Source organism: Bacillus rossius, chromosome 2 (assembly GCF_032445375.1).
Source record: "Bacillus rossius redtenbacheri isolate Brsri chromosome 2, Brsri_v3, whole genome shotgun sequence".
In the NCBI taxonomy this organism is placed as follows: Eukaryota; Metazoa; Arthropoda; class Insecta; order Phasmatodea; family Bacillidae; genus Bacillus; species Bacillus rossius.
In genome coordinates, this window is record NC_086331.1 from 132,001,742 (window position 1) to 132,018,710 (window position 16,969).

The 16,969-nt window shown below is 39.3% G+C and overlaps 1 protein-coding gene across 4 annotated transcripts in view; it reads right to left on the minus strand.

The window, feature by feature from the left end:
• The window catches only part of LOC134529848 (chloride channel protein 2), a 207,082-nt gene that overhangs the window by 62,556 nt on the left and 127,557 nt on the right, over positions 1 to 16,969 (minus strand). The window contains exons 1-2 of one of the 4 annotated variants that reach the window (XM_063364355.1): positions 11,239 to 11,343; positions 5,426 to 5,788 (exon numbers count right to left, since the gene is read on the minus strand). The exons of 2 other annotated variants lie outside the window; for them this stretch is intronic. In XM_063364355.1, coding sequence (XP_063220425.1) covers positions 5,426 to 5,650 — 225 coding nt within the window. In that variant the 5' untranslated portion in view covers positions 5,651 to 5,788; positions 11,239 to 11,343. Of the gene's footprint in view, positions 1 to 5,425; positions 5,789 to 11,210; positions 11,344 to 16,969 lie in introns of those variants that run through there. One more of the 4 variants, XM_063364356.1, reaches the window with a different exon arrangement.

The following is a 16,969-nucleotide window of genomic DNA, read 5'->3' on the forward strand; positions in this document are numbered from 1 at the left end:
GCAACGCTCGGGCAGCTTTAATGAGGCAACTAATTATGCTAGACTCTTTATAAATATACTATCTTAAAGATAAAAGTATAATTAAAAACATTTATTTAGACATTTTTTCTTATTGGGCTCTTCAAATCGGTGTAAATCGTATTTTTATCTGGGTGGCAAAGATAAAATAAATATATGTCGTGAATTAATCGCTTTATATCATATATATTAAAAATTTAAATTTTTTTCTAACATTAAAGGGCGTATTACAGTTTCTAGATTATTTTGGTAAGTTTACGGACAGTCAAAATTAAAAACTGTATAAATGGGTAGCATTTTAATGGACTGATGCTGTCACCTAGGACTTAAATGCAAATTTTCGGTGATAACGCACAAGGTCTTCAGCGGTAAACTTTCGGTATGTTATCAAGCATAGTCAACTCTACCACAGTACAAAAATTCAGCTTTGGACAAATTTTTCACAGGTTGTCTTGGTTTCCTGGAGTAACACGAAAGTCTACGCGGGGAAGGGCGGCTACCTGATCCGAGAATGAAGGATAGGGCGAGATGGGAAGCGAAGATAAGAGCTGGTTGGGTGTCCGTGTTGGAGAGCGAGAGAGAGAGAGAGAAAGAGAGAGAGAGAAAGGCGATATTGTGGAAGACCTTCGAAAGATTCCCGCTAGATGGCAGGCCTCAGAGCTGCAACATTCGACAACCTCCCCTCACAGAAGCTCTCTCGCCACTAACTTGCCAAATCTCACCCGCTAGCTTATATACGTGCTGGCTGGCCGTACAGTAGTAATAAACAAGCATTTATAAAACACTTAAGCTCATTTCCAACAAATTCTGACGAATGACTGTTTTTTGTCCTGCACCAATCCCCTTAAGACGAAATTTCGCAAATACATAAGCTATAGCTTAGTCTTCAGATATCCAAACACCTTACACCAAAAGGTCTCATCGAAATCCGTACAGTAGTTTTGGAGTGATGCTGGAACAAAAAGCCCAAAAGAGAAACATTCTTAAAAACCTAAATTTCAGTCCTTAATAATGCCATAAGCTGTTTCCTATAAATTATTAATGAATTCACTCAATGTACAGACTTATCACCCTTAAACTATTTTAATTTTAATAACAATATATGTTTAGAAAACGTATATGTTTGGAAAATATTAACTTAAATAGGTATGTTCTTTTGTAACAATGTCTGAATGGTTTCACGTCAAGAAATAAAATGCGTTAGTACCGGTAGATGGTATGTCGTACAGTTACACAACTTTTTTTTATTGAACAAGTATTAAATTTAATAATTTTCAGCAATCCCTATCATGTCGTGTGGAATTTTGGCAACAGCGCTTCTATCAAAGAGTCCAGCATACGCCAAACACTCTCCGCTCTCCATTCTAAGAAAACACGTGACTTTTTCAGTAAAAAATGATGAAACACAGTAAACAGTAACTGCCATAACCTCCTTGACATGTACATTCATTTAACAATTAACAATAAGTTTACTTCAAATGTAGCTACTTACTTAACTAATGTCATGCTAGGATTTACCTTGTAAAAAAATCCCGACGTATTATCACATTGTACCATTAGTACCTACTATCTTAACAAAAAAAAACGTGCGGACTGAAAACGTTTATGAACACAAAGATATTGAGTCATTGTTACATAATTTTACGGAAGAACTATATAATTAATTAAAATTTCGTATAAATTGGTGTTGAAACAGGTCCTGAAAAATAACTTTAGCTGTAGTCATTTTTAATAAGTAATTTTTGCACTGTTTGCACTCATTTACTTTGAGAACAAAAATGTTTGAAGTTATGGAAAAATCCTTAAAAAAAACTAAATATTAATAAAGTATCACAATAGTAACTTTTAAAATATCTCATCAGATGATTTGTGTGATATATTTTGCAGATTGAAAATTAAAATATTGCTCTGTCAGTTCATGCAACGTACCCAAATTACTATATATACGATACATTCGAGCAAACCTTTATCTACAGTTGATAAAAAGCTGTGCTCTGAGACTAAATACAGCTTATACTTGGCTAACAAAACTTTTCCAGATAACATAATAACTGTTGTACTATATTCATTACCAAATTTCTTTCACTCAATGAAGCTGGATTCATTTCTTAAGTTTGAAATAAGGACTTAATAACATTCACTTTTTGTTAGGGGAACTACAATATAATCTTTGAATACTGTTCATGCAAAAGATAAAAAGAGCACGCGTTACTCAGAACACCTGATAGAAGTGAAACTTTTTGGCAATTCAAACCTAGACTCGTAAATATATCTTAAGGGGGAAAACGGCAAATATAGAAAGACAATGTTCTAATTATGATTAAATAACAGTAAATATTAATCACTGTTGACATACACCATAATGGAAGAAAAAACTGTGTTACTGTTTTTTAAAACAATTCTGCCAATCGGAACATGCCAAAACTCTGAATAAAATATGAAATTCATAACACGTAGCACTATCTATGCTGGAAATGCAAGGACTGTGTCAACAGCGCTCTCTACGCTGCTGGTTGAACAAGGAGGAACGTGAGCGCGCTGGTAGCAAGTATAAAATTCAAGGCATTCACAGCTGAATCTATAGAATACCTATTTTCTGAAACAAACGCATGTACACACTCTGTCTTATTCTTCCGGTCATCTATCTCTCTCAGTTCTATATATATTTTTTGGGCTGGGAACAAATCATCGCACAAAGAGTAGAACGAAAACGAGCCCAGCAACATAGATATCATAGTTATATCTTTATATCTCTTTAGCCAAGAACCTATTCTCTGCCCTTTTCGCGTCAGAAACGTTTCACAACAATGTTTCAAAAAAATGTCACATTAAAATTCTGCCTGTAAATTTTACTCTCATCTTGCCCAAGGAAGTTTCACTTCAATAAATAGTAAAAAAAAAAAAGTGTGTGCGTAGAGTCGACGAGCGTAAGAAGTGAAACTTCATGCTATTAGGAATAGACAGAGATAAATTACTGGTATTTTTTAATTGAACAACAAATAATAATTGAGAATAGTAAGGATGCGGGTGTGCTCTCACATAAAAAACAATAATTCAAAGTTACTGTTTTAAAATATATTTTACAAGGAATTCGTTGTTAAATTTGACGAAAACACGAATCAATTATGGTAATTAAGTTTCTAATTTTTTATGAATCAATATTTTTTATGAGTCAATCGTCGGCCGTTACGGAAACCGAGGAGTAGACAAACACAAGCAGAGTTACGATAATTCCCACCTCTCCCCTGCCGTCTCCCCTTCCGGCCGCTACAACCAGCATACAGCATGCTCCGCTACGTACCTATCCCCCTTCCTTGCCGTCTGCCATTCGACCGCTAGCGCTTGCTGCACTCTCCTCCTCTGCCACCTGCCTCACTGTTCCCCTCGTGCGGTCGGAGTTGTGCCCTCCTCAGCAAAGAGGTCTCACTTCAAAAATGTAAGTTGAATTACGGAACACACCGTGGTGTTTACTCGGAGCGCAGGCGCACTTTGTGCTTTTGCCAGGGCCAAGGCCGCTCTTGGAGCGCCACACACTCAAGTGTGCGTGTGAATGCGTGTGAATGCGTGTGAATGCGTGTGAATGCGCGCGACTGCGGACTGCGTGCGTGGACATTCCGAACGTTCTGTTGGCATGCCTGCAGTTTCCAGACTTGTTGCGTGCGAAGAGCAAGCGAGTGCAGGCTGTCGCTTTAAGTGAAGTATGTGCTGCACTCGACATTGCAATAAATGCGTATACATAAAACAATAACTTTTTTTAAATGTAAAACAATGGTTTAAACCACACGCTGTTAGCAACAGAACGGCGAGATAATTATCCAGAGAAATAAATTTACATTCATAGATTGAATAGTTTTTAGTTTAATTTAAGTCACTGAACTTAATTAAAATAAATGCAAAGGGATTAGCATTTTTTTTTTAACGAATATGGGTGTTGAATCACAACAAAAGTATAAATTTTTGCAAAACACAGGCAGCATAAAATATGCTTCATTCTTACGATTGCTGTCATATACACCTAAGCTTTTACTGGCCTCGAGCATTGCTGTTCTCAATATAAGTTATTTTATTGAGTCACAAATTTCATCGTTCAACGATGAGAATCTCCCATTTTTAGGCACAGTGTTACCATTCTCCTGGCAAACCTTCAGGCAACTTCGCGGAGGTAGACGATCAGGAATTTTCACCCGACAGTGATTCTAAACATTTCTATGTTATAGGCATAACTCTTCGGAAGAAGCGTTGAAAATAAAATAATCAATGAAACAAGATATAGCGTATTTTAATATATGCGAGGAATAATACTTAGCAGTTCTATATTATGCGATGACATAACAACTGTGGAAAACCATTAAAATTGCAATATAAGTGTTGTACGAACCTAAAAAACTCTCGTGTTTGTTGTATCAAAATGCCCTGCAGAAAAATAATAAAGTGCTAAGTTGCTTGGCTTCTGGGTTGTAGCCGCGTCCAAGGCGAATATATCACCGACGTTACCCTGTTGATGGCGACTGCAATGTTGACCGAAACGTCGGTTTTATATATTCGCCTTGGACGCGGCTGGAAACCTAGAAGCCAAGCAACTTCTACTTCTAGATTAAAATATTTAAAAAAAAAATTGGTTGTCTGTAAAGTCGGTTTACGGACGATAGTTTAACGTGACAACGTCATATCAAACATTGATGAAATTATTGCATACTTTTATGAATAAAATTGAATCATTTTTATTGAATGATCACTATTTTGTATGGATACAAAGGAGTGAAATGAAATCTACAATTTAATTGATAAATTTACTCTTATTTGCACTCATTTATTCAAATATGTTTATTACTTTAACGAAGAGATTATTTTAACTATAACTTTTATACGTGTTTGCTATTTAACTTCTTCCAATCTGTGTTATTCTGTTGAGGATAGGACGATGATAGGAAAAGTAGGAAACGAATGGGAGTGTTTCAAGTTTAATGTGCCTCGAAAAAAGTCAAATCGATGGTTGTTCCAATCGAGTGGAAGAGAGATAGATGCGGCGCAAGCGTACAATGAGCGTAACGGGACACAGCGTAACGGGACAATGTGCGTAACGGGACACTTTCGTGCGTGCAGCCGGCGTTCATCGATTTATTAGACGTTGTCACGTCAAAAAAAAAGGAAATTCTAATTTAACTCACTTTGTAACTACAATGGTAAAAGAGTTTTCTAGAAGTTTTGGAATGAAGTGACAAGGGATCGGTATGAAATTGTAGATTCCGTCAGTGGAACTGATGTCGCAGACGGGAGAGGCCTGGTCGGACCGCCAAAGTTCTGCGCACGTGCTGCAAGGCGGTAGGTCGAACAGCAGTGCAGGCGCAGAGGCGCAGAGGCGCAGAGGCGCAGAGGCGCAGAGGCGCAGAGGCGCAGAGGCGCTCACCACGGTCTGCACATAGTCGAAGTCCTCCAAGGCGTCGGCGGCCGGCGGCGGGCAGGGGTAGAAGGCCTCCTGGCGCGGCTTGTGGTGCCTCGCCGACAGCAGCGGCGACGGCGGCAGGACCTTGCGTCGCACCCGGTACTCCTCCAGCAGGCGGCCGAAGTCCTCCCACTCCGAGTCCGACTCCTCCTCCCCCATCTCCTCCCGCACGGGTGGCAGCGGCGCCATCTCCTCCACTCCTCCTCCTCCAACCGCCTCCCCCACTCCTCCCCCGACCTCCTCGGACCGCCTCCTTCACGCGCCCCTCGGGCCTCCGGTGCGCATCGCCTCGAGCGCCAACCGCCGACCTCTCCCCCCGTCGCACTTCTTCAACAGCGAGATCGAGGCGTGATTCACCCGTACGTATTGACTTCGTGAACATCACAGGACATGCACAGCTTATAGGAATTATATTTTAAAAAAAGTGGGGGTTGTTGTCTGTAAAGTCGGTTTAATACGATAATTTTACGTGATAACGTCATAAGAAAACATTGACGAAAAATTGCATACTTTTTTTTTTAATGTTCAAATATTATTTACGGTTTTTTTTTGGAAATTTAATTCAAACGATTTGTTAAAAATATAATCACGAACAATTAGTTACATAAATAAACTGAAATCAGTGTCAATAAATTGTTAATTTGAAATGACGAAATTGGACAGATAAATAAAAAAAATGTTTAATTGCTGCTTTTAAAAAGCCCGCCTTAACCTGTTTGATATTATATAAGATTTCTCGCACGGTGGTTGGCCGGTTCTTGCACGCCCGGTTCAGGCGGAACGTGACAATGAGTCATGCTTTTTAGTGCGTGCAGCCGGCGTTCATCGTTTTATAAGACGTTATCGCGTCAAAAAATATAACTTTATAACGGCAAAACCATTCTGTAATACTTTTTTTTTATCATTTATTGTCATGACAAGAAATGACGGTAAATTATAAAAAAAAAAAAGTTAGAATGCTGGTTTTAAAATTAAGATAATCCTGTAGTTAATATCTAAAACAAGAGATAGAGGTTCAAGAAATTGTTTCATTTATTTGACGCCATGTTGAATTAAAGAATTGCTTGGTACAATTTTTATTGATAAATCTTAAATGTTGAATCAGCTCAAAGCTCAGTAAGGTTAAGGTTTGTTTGTAGAAAGTATTAAAAGCTTTATGTAAGCAAAAACCAAAATACAAACATTTACCTAGTATGAAGGTATGAAAGACCAGTATTTTGAGACACAAAGGTAAGGATTTAGGAGTTGAATATGCTACACCTATACCATAACCGTATTCCAAGAGCACAAAACCGCTTCCAAACCCTTAGATAGGACACGGTCAGTCCCTTATTTTTAGGGAACGGATTTTGGTGTCTCATCCGTGACCTATCTGTTGCCCAAATTCCGCGCATGCGCAGAGCTCACGTCTTTGGTGATTTCGTCCATATGGCGGACTCACGTCTGGCGCCATTAACACGTATATAGTCACTTTCGTGAATATCGGAGGACGTAACAAGCGTACTGGTGTGCCAAATGAAACATTATGGTAGCGAAACTATCCTGGAATAAATTTTGTACACTTCAATGGCCATAAAGAGAAATAATCGCAACTTAAAAAGTACCTGAGAAAATAAGAAAGACGGTTCCATTTATGTGCGATGGTGCTGCTATCTCTAGTATTTTTGGCATAACAATTGTATCGATGGATGTGAAACGTCCGCTAGAATGCGTTGGAACCAGTTTCTAGCCTCGCGCAGGGCACCGTTCATTGAAATAGTTGCCGATCTGTCACCTTACATGGATTTGGTTTGAAATCGTTCTAGAATCTGGCCTGCGATAATGTTACGGTTGTATCCCAATAAGGCAGTGCTTATTCGCTACCTTTCCCGAACTTCTTGGAATACCGCCCTTAAGTGTTTGAAAATGTTTCAGGCTTTTATTTTTAGGTATGTCATAGAATTATGACTTCTAACGCGAGTACATAAGCATACACAAACCTTTTTATATTATTAACTGGGAAAAATGTAGTAAAATCAGCTTACTTTAAAAAAATATTATCATCCCTATAAAGTCATACTTTTGTAAAGATTAGAAATGTACCTAAAATAACCCAGCTATAAGATAAATATTTTGAGCCGAAACTTCAACAATGATATCAAGAATTTGAATATGTTTCGCTTTTGCAATAGCATATTGTAAAAAAATCTGCCTGAACAAATTCTAATAAAGTTGATCGTAGAAGTGTGTATACAAACACAAGTTATTTATATACACCATCATATACATAAAAACCGATATCTTCATAAATAAGTTATCAATAAGTAAAGCATTACAAATCATACATAAACCAATTAGATTACAATTTTGATAAAATACAAACAATCTAACTCATTACATCGACTTGATTAATGAAAAAAAAGTTGAATGTATTGATGACGTCAGGCCATTGTGAGACGGACGAACGGTGACGCGTAAGACGGACAGTGACGTAATTATGACGTCATTTTCTCTGCGGGGAAAACAAGAGCGCCCAATGAGAAACCCAGCTCACCGCAAGTCTGAACCGATTCAAACCGCAAAGAACCACCTTTGTATTCACTGGAAATCACCCGTATTACACATTGGTAACATTACGGAAAATAAAAACACAATATTATTAATCAACGCGTATAAAACTAAGTAGAACTAAAAATGTTTGAATGATTTTGAATAGAAATGTACTTCCAAAAGGATTGACTGACATGCAGTTATACCTTACAAAGAGCTTAATTCAATGACACGCAATAAATAAATAAAAATAAAGAACACTAGTGTATACAACAAAAATAAATTGGATTCATTTATGAAAACAAAATAAAACATTCGTTGAGAATTTTCGCTATTTCCACGTTTTTGCAAATTTGTTTCATCTTAAAATTTCTTCGTGACATATTCAATTGAAATTGGTTATTTGATTATCTTCAAATATTTTTGAGCAACAATCACAATAACGAAGATAACTGAAGATAACTCGTTTAATAAGAAACTGCAATGACATTACTAACATTTAATTCATTAAAAATTCTATGGAAATGTATTATTGTTAATTTTGCTTTGATAACTGCTTATATAAAGATTTTGTTTACTTCAAACATATTAATTTAATTTTACTGAACACCCATCACTTAATCGATTTTAATATATTTTGTGATCACCCATTCAAGACAATATTTTTGTTAACTATAACAGTTCGAGATAAATATTGTTTTACAAAAAAACTTAACTTAAATATTAAAATATAATCGGTAATATTTAAATAACCTAAATTTACTGTAAGTGATCGTTTACGAATTTAATTGTTTTAATAACTTATATTTAAAAATCAATTTGTGGTAAAAAAAACAGAGCATTATTCAAAAATAAATTTACCTAAAGAACATGTAACATACATTTATGAAATTTATTTTCAGTTTTAAAACCGGCAAGTGAACATTTAGTTAATTTAAATATCTCAGGTATCTATAACATTATTCAACTGATGGTAATGAATTGAGATAATGAAACTTCTGTAAACATGTATGAAATAATTCTGCATTCATAAGAAATTAATTTCTTATTTTTAAAATTTAGTAGCGGAGACTGAAACAAGTTTTATTAAGTGACCTCTCTACTGGTAAAACATTCGATTTAGTAGCATGCAATTTGGCCAAAGAAATTTTTATGGCGTTGTGAAGACTAAACTATTATAAAGCTGCATGAAACGAATTACGCTTTTATGGATCTTAAAACTTTATTGATGTTAAAAGAATTATTTTAGTAACAAAGCATATGCTTGAAATCTCTTAACAAATACTAGTACCAATAAAAATATACGCAACAAGTTTAGGCTAGATTTAACCCCCCAAAGACCAACAAAAAAACAAAAACTTTTGATTTCTTTCCCTATTTTTTTTTATTTCCAGTATAATTTGGGGCGAACAAAATATTTTTTAGTTCACTTGTTAGCGTTATAGCAGGAGCAAACGTAAAATCTTATGCAGAGATAACCAAATTTGAATTCTATTTCTCCAGAAATTTTACAGCATAATCATCGAATTTAACTATGATCGGATGCACATCCAAATAAACGTTTTTTTCTAAAAACATTCAAAAGTTATACGCATAACTTATAGTTAATAAATCACGTTTGATTATTTTTTTACATTATTCCCTGGCAGAAACTTAACGTTACTTCATTGTTACAGTAAATTATGGAGCTAATAATAATAAGCAAATCTGTATTTATGTTAACAAGTTATTAAGAGCGTTATGTTTTAACAACTCGCAATTCATATCTGCTGCCTTTACTTAGTAGAAAACTTATTCGCATTGTATAAATTATAAAAAAAAGTTGTCACCGCCTCGGAACTGTACACACACATGCGAAATGTTAGTTTAACTTTCTGCGTATGACAATTAGCCTACCACATAAAGCCATATTTTACTCCAAAGGATTTGTGTGCACATAAACGTGTTTACGGCTCAGAATTATCATATTCCAAGAACGATGTTAACATCCCTCGCAACATGGCTGGCGTGACGGCAGCAAAAATGCATTGCGAACGGCTTGGCGGTGGTCATGTCTGAAAAGCTTGTAAACTCGCTAAATTTTTCCAGATTCGTTTGTATCCGAAGACACCACTGAAGTATCCCCTCACACTTATAGCTAGAGACCTGTAAAATTCGCGATATCAAATCCCTAAAGGATAGACTCCATGATCCTCTACGCACTCGTGCAAATTACATCTGCTGATTGGTTACCGACTCGTAACACCTGTTGACTGGAATGATCGTGATTCGCTAATTCTTCTGTTAAAGATTTTTCATTGGCCCAGAGTCTTTCAGATAAACTGTGGCCCAATCACTGAAGCAAAATAATGTCAAAAGTATTTGGACTCTATCCTATCGCGAAATGAATCCGCGAACTTTACAGATCTCTACTTACAGCATGTTACGAGAATGTTTTCCCAGCCCACAGCAATTAGAGCTCTCCAGACTGCCCAGGTACAATCGGGCTTCAACAGGACAGGGTAGCATCGCGTTATGCAATAAGCATAAGGAAATACTTCAAGGATGTGCATGGACACGAACACGTTGGGATAGACTCGGCAAAAAGTTACAAGCTCCTCTGAAACGACCGCCCCGAAGTGTAATGAAATGTCGTTCGGAGAGAGAAAAAAAAATTGGTTGTCTGTAAAGTCGGTTTACGGACGATAGTTTAACGTGACAACGTCATAACAAAACATTGATGAAATGATTGCATACTTTATGAATAAAATTGAATCATTTTTATTTTAATAATAAAAGAATAAATACCTGAAATTATACTAGTAATCAGATTGTTAAAATGCAAGAATAATTAACCTTTATTGCCGAAATTGTTGTTGTAATAGGCAATGAAAAACACATTAACTTTTCACTTCACTTCATAAACAGTCGAGTGGAAGAGAGATAGATGCGGCGCGAGCGTACAGTGAGCGTAACGGGACACAGCGTAACGGAAAAATGTGCGTAACGGAACACTTTTTCGTGCGTGCAGCCGGCGTTCATCGATTTGTTAGACGTTGTCACGTCAAAAAGGCTGTTCCCGAAACAAAGGTGCGAGACAAGTGAGGACTTCAAACAAACTTATCACTCCAGCCATGCATCGGAGGAGAATAATTCTGGGTCGTGTGCTCAGCTGAGAGCGCACACGTGTGGTCTGGAGGAAATGACGTGACAGGCACGAAGTTAGGCTAGCATTCCGCACGTGTGTCCAGAACTGCGACAAGGGTTACAGGGCGTGCGGCACAGGAGTCGGAGTGGCTGGAGCTATACCGGCACACGGCACACGGCACACGGCACACGGCACACGCGCACGGACACAGCACTGACGCGGCACTGAGATGACCGCCGGTCTGCGCGCGATGACCAGTAACGACCCCGGTGCAGACACTTGTATCTGGAGCGTGGCCCTGACCATCCAGCGGCCGTGCTGAAAACATCCGCCCTTCGCTTCCCTGCGTCGCACGGTGTTTCATCTCAGGGGGGAAAAAGGGGGTTGTCTGTAAAGTCGGTTTACGGATGATAATTTCACGTGATAACTAGAGACCTGTAAAATTCGCGATTTCAAATCCCTAAAGGATAGACTCCATGATCCTCTACGCACTCGTGCAAATTACATCTGCTGATTGGTTACCGACTCGTAACACCTGTTGACTGGAATGATAGTGATTCGCTAATTCTTCTGTTAAAGATTTTTCATTGGCCCAAAGTCCTTCAGATAAACTGTGGCCCATTCACTGAAGCAAAATAATGTCAAAAGTCTTTGGACTGTATCCTATCGCGAAATGAATCCGCGAATTTTACAGGTCTCTAGTGATAACGTCATAAGAAAACATTGATGAAAAATTGCATACATTTTAATTTTCAAATATTATTTACAGTTTTTGAAAAATTTAATTTAAATAATTTGTTTAAATATAATCACGAACAATTAGTTAAAAAGCCCGCCTTAACCTGTTTGATATTATAGAAGATTTTCTCGCACGGTGGTTGGCCGGTTCTTGCACGCTCAGCTCAGGCGGAACATGACAATTTTACGTGCGTGAAGCCGGCGTTCATCGATTTATAAGACGTTATCACGTCAAAAAATCTAGCTGGACAAACAAAAGTCATTTCCAGATTTCCAGTAATAATATTTTGTTTTTAATTTTTCAGCCAAAGACTTAACTCCCATCCGTTTTACATCATACGGATTCATCGTATATAGTTTTATATGCTTAGCCATTCAGTTAATGCTTTCCTCTTCATCTCTTCCAAATTCATCAAATTCTTTGTAGGCACTATTTTACAAAATTTTACTAAATTACAAAAAGTAAATATATCGAAAATATTAAACAACATAGTCCACTGCTTCGTTATTGAACTTTTTGTTACGGTCAATAGTTTATTTCTTGATACTTTTGTTACAAAAACCTTTTAATGTATTGCTTAATTACAACTAATTTTTCCAATACTCCAAAACCAATCATTTTTACTTCACTAAAAATATGTATTTGCAATTTTTATATTTTTAATTCTTATATCAGAGAATTGTGTGAAAAATATTGAAAAAAATAATGCTTGGATTTTTTTTAAATATCGTAAGTTTTAATACCAAAACCAAAGCGCCAACGACAGAAACAATTATCACGTGATAAATGTTAATATTTCTACAAGCCGTCACTTATTAAAAAAAAATATTTAGATATTAAAAAACAAAAGCATACAAAAAGTTTCGGAATTAAGGAAAAATAAATTAATAGTATGTAGCCTATTGGTTCCTCCAGTGCCAGGGTGTAGGGTTTTATGGTGATTGTGTGATCTGCCATCTTGTATTTGTCACGGCCACCATATTGGATGAACTTGACATTGACCTCTGACCTTGACCCTGGCCGCCATCTTGGATTACACTATCTTAAGTTATGATGTCACAACTATCACCTCGTATTTAGCCATCTTGGATAATGACATCATAGCCGTTATCTTGGATTCCACATTCTTGGATTACGACGACACAGCTACCGTCCTGGATTGCAACATTTTATTTTCTTGAACTTTCCGCCATCTTGTTTTCGTCTTCTGGAGGTCACTATCTTTTTTCCGTCTGCTGGAGGACACCATCTCGAACTATTCTGCTGGATGTCGCCATCTTTGTTTCTGCTGTTTGTTCTAAGAGAGTGCCATCATCGCTCCTTCTAATGAACGTACGGTCGATGTTCCATTACTTACCAGGGTTAATATGACCCGTATTGACATATAAACTTTAATATTTTTTATACAAAATACATCGGAACCGGGGCAGGTCGGACCTCTGACCACACGTCCATCGAGACATGAGCCAGACTAAGAATTAAATAAGGCATGTATAAAAACAACACATATTTAAACTAACCAATTTTTTTTTTAATATGAAGGAATAATAACAGCACCTTTTGGAGGCCAAGCCACCATATTTTATTTAAACACTTGCTACTAGAAGGTCTATTGTTGCATATTGCAAACGTCGTCTGCTTAAGTGCGCTACCGCCATCTTTGTGTCCAATGCTTGCTTCTATAAGGTCTAGTGTCGCGTATAACACACATCATCTGCTAGTGTGTGCTGCCACAATATATGGGTTAATTGATAATCCGCTAGAGTACAAAAGTGTAAATCACCAAATCGTAGCATCCACCATCTAGTCAACCATATTGACAATCATATTGAAAAACTGTAATTAAAGACTAAAAATATTCCTATTTTAAGGGAAAATGTCTTATCGAAAATTCTAAAATTCGAAATTATAACTTCCTCGAATATTTTGCCGTTAAAAGACCCAAGATTCTTAAAAACGGCCTAAGATACCCTAAAATATTCCAATTCAAGCTGCTGAGCTTTGTGCAGTAGAGTAGAATATACACAGTAGAAATATTCTTTGAAATATGTGCTTCTTTTGATTCTTGCATGTGGCGTGTAAGGTCTGTTGAAGGACGTTATTTGTCCTAATACTAAAAGTTAGGAATTATGACGTAGGCTAGGTAGCTATACATAAAAAGTTGTATTTAACCAAATACAAATTATAATAAACCATATTAAAAGTTAAATTTCCATTTTAACGGGGAGCAGGGAACGATTAGAACTGTCGAGAACGGGTGACAGGGCGGACGTTACGAAACCCCGGTTGAGGTCGTAATATCTGATTGTGCTCGGCAGTTGTGTGTGCGGAGGCGGGCCAGGGTCCATGTTTGCGGCGCGGGTAGTGCAGCGCCCAGCACGTGACGCGTGCAATTGCCGTCGTTACGGGTAAGTGCCGGGCGATCCGCGGCCCCGCTCGCCCTGCGAGCTGCTGGCTCTCTTTCCGCCGCGCAGCACTTCGCACACCGCGCAGCACTTCGCTTACCACTTCGCAAAACACACAGAGCTTCGCACACCGCGCAGCACTTCGCACACCGCGCAGCACTTCGCACACCGCGCAGCACTTCGCACACCGCGCAGCACTTCGCACACCGCGCAGCACTTCGCACACCACGCAGCACTTCGCACACCGCGCAGCACTTCGCACACCGCGCAGCACTTCGCACACCACACAGCACTTCGCAAAACACACAGAGCTTCGCACACCACACAGCACTTCGCAAAACACACAGAGCTTCGCACACCACACAGCACTTCGCACACCTCACAGCACTTCGCACACCACACAGTTCTCCCCAGCACCGCGAGCAAACTCGGCCACGCCCTGCGTGGAGGTGGCAGTCCGCAACGCAAGCAAAGCCATCCATTGTCATTCTACAGCATGTCCATAAAAGAATTTCCCAGTTATAAATTTAAATGGTATCATCTGCAGGCGTTGTAGCGTGTTGGTTCAAGGTCACAACTAAAGAGTAACTCAAACAGTTTTAGATAAGCGCGTTCGCGAATACTGCTTTGTTGTTTTCTCGCTCGCAGCGCGAAAGAATGGCTCTTTCCCCAGTTAGCAGAGGGTGCGCCTGTAAACTTTATTTGGCAACAGGATGGAGCCCCTCCTCATTGCAATCTCTTTGCACGAGAGTGGTTGAACGTCGAAGTCCCTGACCGTTGGATTGGTCGTAATGGTCGAGACGACAGAGCTCTTTTTCGCTGGCCTCCACGGTCACCTGACATAACGCCATGCGATATTTTTTTCCCCTTTGGGGCGTTATAAAAGTTCCGCCGCTACCTAATGATTTGCCAGAGTTGAGACATAGAATTGAAGAGGCTATTGCTTCCATTACTCCAGACTTGTTAACCAAAGTGTGGCAAGAATTTGACTTTAGGTTGGATGTGTGCCGTATAACTATAGGTGCACATACTGGACATTTGTTAGTTAAAACTAGGTTAGTTTACCTTCAATTTGATTTGCTGTCAACAGTATAAATTAAACTGTTAGGATATACCATTGGAACTAAGACATTCTTAAATGGACACTGTGATTCCGGCCAACCTAGCGCATCGCCCGCCAGTTGTAACGTACGCTGGGCTTCAGATAAACACTCAATAAATCAATAAGTAAAAATAATGCCTTGGAAGCGTCAGCCCACAAACAAAAAAAAACACAACAATTATCACAGAGATGCCCAGATGTCGTACAAAGGAATTTACTTATAACCTACTAGGAACTCTAGGAGGCTATGTGGATCGAGGATGAATAATAATGAAATAACAAGACTGGTGGTTTGATTTATATAACTGCCCTTTTACTAAAATTATTTACTTAGCTTTTTCTTTTTTTTATCTTTAAGCACACATGTATTAAAATACATTAATTACAAACAGAAAGGAGCCTTAGGAAAAAAAATACATATAAAAAGAAAAACAACCATGTCTCTTAAACTTGACCCTGGTTTTACGTGAGCTCGCAGGCTCGAAAGAAAGACCATTACATTTTTAATTTGCTTTTAAAATGAATTTAACCAACTACTATGTCCTGTAAACTGGCGGTCCTGGCACCGGATGTTTCTGGGGATTAAAAGTCCAGAGGAAATCGATTTACGAAGTAACTTGCATGTTGACCGGTGTGTGGGGAGGAATCTTGTGACTCCACGCGCCCAATCACAGACTTCTAATTTTGGCGGCGAAGTTCCGTCCTAATTCTTGAGATTTTAATTTTGTGATCCATGACTCTTGCATGTACTCCTTGGATGTAATTCTTGGACCCCGTCGAAGCTGCGGGGTGTAGTCGGACCGGGCGGTCCCTAAAGTAGTCCAGGTGACGCGCGTCGCGGAAGATCGCGGTAGTCATGGTGGATACAAAGAAGCTGACAAAAAAATTTAAAAAAAAAGGAAACTAAACTATTCTGGGCAGCCAAGACTCAAAATTTAATAGAGAGCCAAACTGGCTATGCCGAGAGCCGACTGCATGCTATATCGAAACGGTTCCCGATTCTTATTCTCTAGCTTTGGCTATAGACGCGGAGAAGACACGTCTCTCCCGAGTGCTGCCCGTGGAATCTCTCAAAATGGCGCCGGGACGCGGGGGGGGGGGGGGGGTGTCTCACGCTCGCTCTGGCGGGTCGCGGGGTAACTACAGGTGAGGGCCGACCGCTCGACTAGGAGCAGAGTCGATCCTTCAGGCATGGCCCGGGTGGGAGAGAGCCGTGCTGCGCTCTGGCGGGTCGCGGGGTAACTACAGGTAAGGGCCGACCGCTCGACTAGGAGCAGAGTCGATCCTTCAGGCATGGCCCGGGTGGGAGAGAGCCGTGCTGCGCTCTGGCGGGTCGCGGGGTAACTACAGGTAAGGGCCGACCGCTCGACTAGGCCCGAGTCGATCCTTCAGGCATGGCCCGGGTGGGAGAGAGCCGTGCTGCGCTCTGGCGGGTCACGGGGTAACTACAGGTAAGGGTCGACCGCTCGACTAGGAGCAGAGTCGATCCTTCAGGCATGGCCCGGGTGGGAGAGAGCCGTGCTGCGCTCTGGCGGGTCACGGGGTAACTACAGGTAAGGGCCAACCGCTCGACTAGGAGCAGAGTCGATCCTTCAGACATGGCCCG